The sequence below is a fragment of the Galeopterus variegatus genome, unplaced genomic scaffold, assembly GCF_000696425.1.
Source record: "Galeopterus variegatus unplaced genomic scaffold, G_variegatus-3.0.2 Scaffold182, whole genome shotgun sequence".
NCBI lineage: Eukaryota > Metazoa > Chordata > Mammalia > Dermoptera > Cynocephalidae > Galeopterus > Galeopterus variegatus.
The window spans coordinates 32,187-36,465 of NW_007726293.1; the positions used below are offsets into that span (position 1 = coordinate 32,187).

General features: G+C 46.0%; 1 protein-coding gene across 1 annotated transcript in view; it reads left to right on the forward strand.

The window, feature by feature from the left end:
* Positions 1 to 3,497, forward strand: part of HEATR2 (HEAT repeat containing 2) — a gene marked incomplete at its 5' end in the record, with an annotated part of 35,679 nt that extends 32,182 nt beyond the window's left edge. Inside the window, one exon of the mRNA XM_008564255.1 lies at positions 2,964 to 3,497. Coding sequence (XP_008562477.1) covers positions 2,964 to 3,100 — 137 coding nt within the window. The remainder of the gene's footprint in view (positions 1 to 2,963) is intronic.
* Between the last annotated feature and the right edge of the window lie 782 nt (positions 3,498 to 4,279).

A 4,279-nucleotide genomic window follows, 5' to 3' on the forward strand; every position in this document is an offset into this window, starting at 1 on the left:
AGCTTGATCTTAGTAAACATTCCTTCTTATAGCAATTTCTCAGTATCTTTACATAACAATCAGTAACTTGTTTGTCTTTGAGCCAGCAACCTGCTGTGCCACAATTCTTTATCTTACGCCAGAGACTTATAGCCCGAGGAAAATTTCCTATCCTTGCAAGGTCAATATTTGAAACTGCAAGACTTTGGAAAACCAGGCCCTGTGAAGTACATATGCTTTTTAGTATATTCCACATTACGTTGTACTCATTACATTAAAATCCACTGGTTCAGCTCACACTTTGAACATAATGATGCTGCTTTTGTAACACATTTGGAAAATATCAGTTCATTGAATTACATTTATCTTCTCAATGTGGATACATTTCATTATGCAATGTCAAAAAATCACACTTGTAGCATTGATCTTAGAAAAGGATCCAAGATTATGGTGGCAGCAACAAGTTTTCTATAATACCTAGTTTTTGTTTGAAAGCTAGAACTTTGTCCTGGGCCACAAATACTGTCAGTTGTTCTCCTAGGACTGATAGACTCACTTCATTCATTTTCGAGAAATGATCTGCCAAATACCCGAGTCTACACAACCAGAGCTCGTCAGTTGTTTGTCTGCCAGCTGTTCTTTCAAGTAAAAATGATGTTGTAGGGAAAAGCTGCCAGCTCCGCTCCCAGCTCATTTGCACACCGTTGTGCTGGGGTATGTATGCTCCCATTCACCACACAGACTGTCAAAGGGTTGTGTGCCTGAGGAGCAGTCTGTGGCAGTGAGGAATGCGGGGCCGCAAGAGCAGCTTGGTGCTGCTGCCCAGATTCAGGCAAAGACTGCAGCCCTTGTTCCTACCATGGCCTTTGCACCGTCAGTACAAACGTGAGCTCAGTGACCAGGCAACCGATGCCCTGAGTGTTGTCCCAACTGTAGTCTTAATTCAGGGATCCCCTGAAGGGCCCTGAGGACCCCCAGGAATCCTCAGAGCACATTTCACATTGTCTGCAAAGAAGTGACTACACCAGCAGCCAAGACTGTCTGGATGGCTAAATAAATGCCCTCTGGATAACGGAAAGAAGCTGGGAATTAGAGACAAATTGGAGATTTCTTAAAATGACGATAGCAGCTAACGCACAGGCTGAGGCTCTGGCCTTCTCTCTGTAGCAGTGTCCATCCCAGGCCTGGATCTGGATTCTGTGGCTGTCCCTCTGCTGCCTCTCGCCCCCTCTCCTCGTGGTGCCCCCTTGGCAAACTCCAGCCCTTCCTACTCCCCTTCCCTCAGGCTGACCCACCACTTCCCAGACATCGTTTCAGGCCCTGTCTTCACTCCTCACCCTCGCACCCCTCCCTCAGGACTTGCTTTCTGTCCCACTGAAGATGAAACCCCACTCGGCCCACTTGCCCAGCCCTGCTCACTGTCCGCCTGGGTCCCACAGCCTGTGTCCATCTGGCCCCTCCCAGAACTGCTGGGGCATGTCCCCACTTCCCCACTGCACATTCTGTTATTTCTCCCATTTTTGAAAAAGCAAAACACGCAAACACCGTTGACCCTGCCCCTCCCCATGTGCCCCACCGCCATTCCCCACCCTTCACAGCAGGTGCCTTAGGAGAGTAGTCTGCACTGCCTTACCCCTTCTGAGCCCACCCCCGCAGCTCCCCAGCTGCCCTGACACTGTGGGTCTCCAGTGACATTCCATCTTACTCCACCTTTGAGCAGCACTGGGCACAGCAGACAGTCGTCCACTGTCCCCTCTGGTCCCTCTAGCTCTAGGACACAAGCTCTCCTGGGCTTCTCATCTCTGCCTCCCAAGTGTGGGGTCCTCCTTGCTCTTCTTTTCTGTGTCTGCTCCCTTGGCAATCTCCTCAACTGGCACCCAGATCTACACTCAGGCCAGGCCCTCCCCTCACCTCCAGACCCACGCATCCAGCTGCTTGGTGGACGCCACTGAAGGTCTGACGGGCATTGCATCCTTACCGTGAAGCCGAGGCCTGGGCTACTGCCCAGCCCTCCCTGCTGTGTCCCCAAGGCCCTCCATGGCCATGACCCAGGGGGACCCCTTTTTCACACCCATTTGCAGAATCTGATCATTCCCCACCCGATTGCTGCAGCAGCCTCTGTCCAGCCCCTCCCTGCTGCAGCCAGAGCCATCCTGTCAAGACAGACTTGGGTCACCCCAGCCTCAGGTCAGACCTGCACTGACTCCTCTTCTGTCTAGCACCTACCATCTCCCTTGCCCCCCGCCACCTTTTCTCCATAGCATTACTGTCAACATCCTGTACATTTTCATTCTATTTTTTTTTCCTTTTTGTCTTTTTTTGTGACCGGTAACGGGATCGCAACCCACGGTGTTGCGCCCGTACCGCGACCGGCAACGGGATCGCAACCCTCAGTGTCACGCCCGCACCACGCTCAACCAGTGAGCAGACCAGTCTCTATATGGGATCCGAACCCTCGGCGGGAGCACCACCACACTCCCAAGCGCCGCACTCTACCGAGTGCGCCACCGGGCCAGCCCCTACATTTTCCTTCTTGATCTTGATTGTTAGCCACTGCTTCCTGACTAAAATATGAACTGCACAAAGATCAGTTTTTGTTTCTTGCTGTATCAACAGTACCTGGCATTTAGTAGGTTTGCAATAAATGTGTATTAAATGAATCTATATCAGTAAATATAAGAAAATTGTCCATTTTTCTAAGCCAGTGTACTTGCTAATGCAAAATCTGTTTCTAAGGTCAAAAATGCCACCTAAATACCCTGGAAGACGTTTGAGAGGTGCTCCTGTTTCATGGTCTTCCAACAGCCCCTGGAAGTTTATTTTTAGTGTTTTATATCTGTACTGTGACTATTATGTACTAATCCAGCAACATCAGTTCTTTTATAGATTTTTTTTTACACTAATATGAAGCTTATTTTCCATTAACAGTAAGATTGACTTAATATTTATTTCTGGCATTTTTAAATTGTTTTGCTGTTTTACAGAGGTCCTCAAAGAGGGCAGCGCCCTATTCCCAGATCTCCTGGTGAGGGAGACTGAGGCCGTCATCCACAAACACCGCTCCCCAGCTTACTGCGAGCAGCTCCTGCAGCACATGCAGGCCACACCAGCCGCACAGTGACCAGTGCTCTGGGCTGGAGCCTTCACATGGTGTGGTGACTGGGGTGGGAGCAGACACCTTCGTCCTGAGCTGCACTGGAATCTGTGGCCTTTCAACCTCATAAACAAGGCACCTTTTGGTCAACAGCCTGGTGACAGCAAGAAGAATGTATTCCCCAGTAGGCACTGATTTATTCATTGATTGACTGCTATTTTTAATGGCCTGCTGTTCTCCTGGACAGGTTTTCAAGCCCAGCAGTTTCTGAAATAACATTCACTGAGTGGATTCTATATTTTTATGTCTTATTTATACAGTTCATTGAGAGGTCTCCCAAAAATCTGTGGCTAATTTGAAATTAAAACCAAATGACTTGGTCTGTCCAGTTAGCTCATTTGGTTAGAGCGTGGTATTATAACACCAGGGTCAAGGGTTTGGATCCCCGTACCTGCCAACCACCAAAAAAAACAACAGCAAAAAAACAAATGTCTTCCAAAACATACTATGTAATGAAGAAAAAAAATAAGAAAAATAAAAAACAGCAAATGTCAACTACTCATAACAGCTGCCAAATCAGCTTCTTATTTTTTCAAGCCTCACATGCACTGCTGTGGGTTGATTATTGGTTCTGTCCTGCTTAAATAACCCACCAAAAGAGTTCTTAACTATTTAACAAAAAAGAAAAAGAAAAAAAAGCCAAAGTAATTAAAAAGAAATTTAATCTTTTGGGGGGTTCTGTCCTAAATTTAATATCTCAGTGAACAGACTAAAAGGAATTTGAAATCTTAGCAACTGTTATCAGTGAAAATTTTCCCATTTCAAATATACTGGAACTTGGCCTGGCCATTTAGCTCAGTCAGAGCATAACACCAAGGTTCAGGGTTCATTCCCTGTACCAGCCGGCCACCAAAAACATAAATATACTGGAACTTAAAGAGTTATATATATGCATGGTCACAGTATTTTTTCTTAAGTCAGTAATGCTAACAGTGTTGAAAGTAGAATATTTAACCAGAAGTAATTTTGGTTGCTCTCTTTTAAGAAGGAGTAAAGTAAAGTTATATTTTATTCTCTAGCACTTTCTACACCCAAGTGCCTAAAAGATTTTTTTAACTGGGTATTGTTATAAACTAATATTTAAGTTAACATAAGGGGAGAAATGCAGTGTGTATTTTCTGAAAATCAAATATTAACATTTATGCT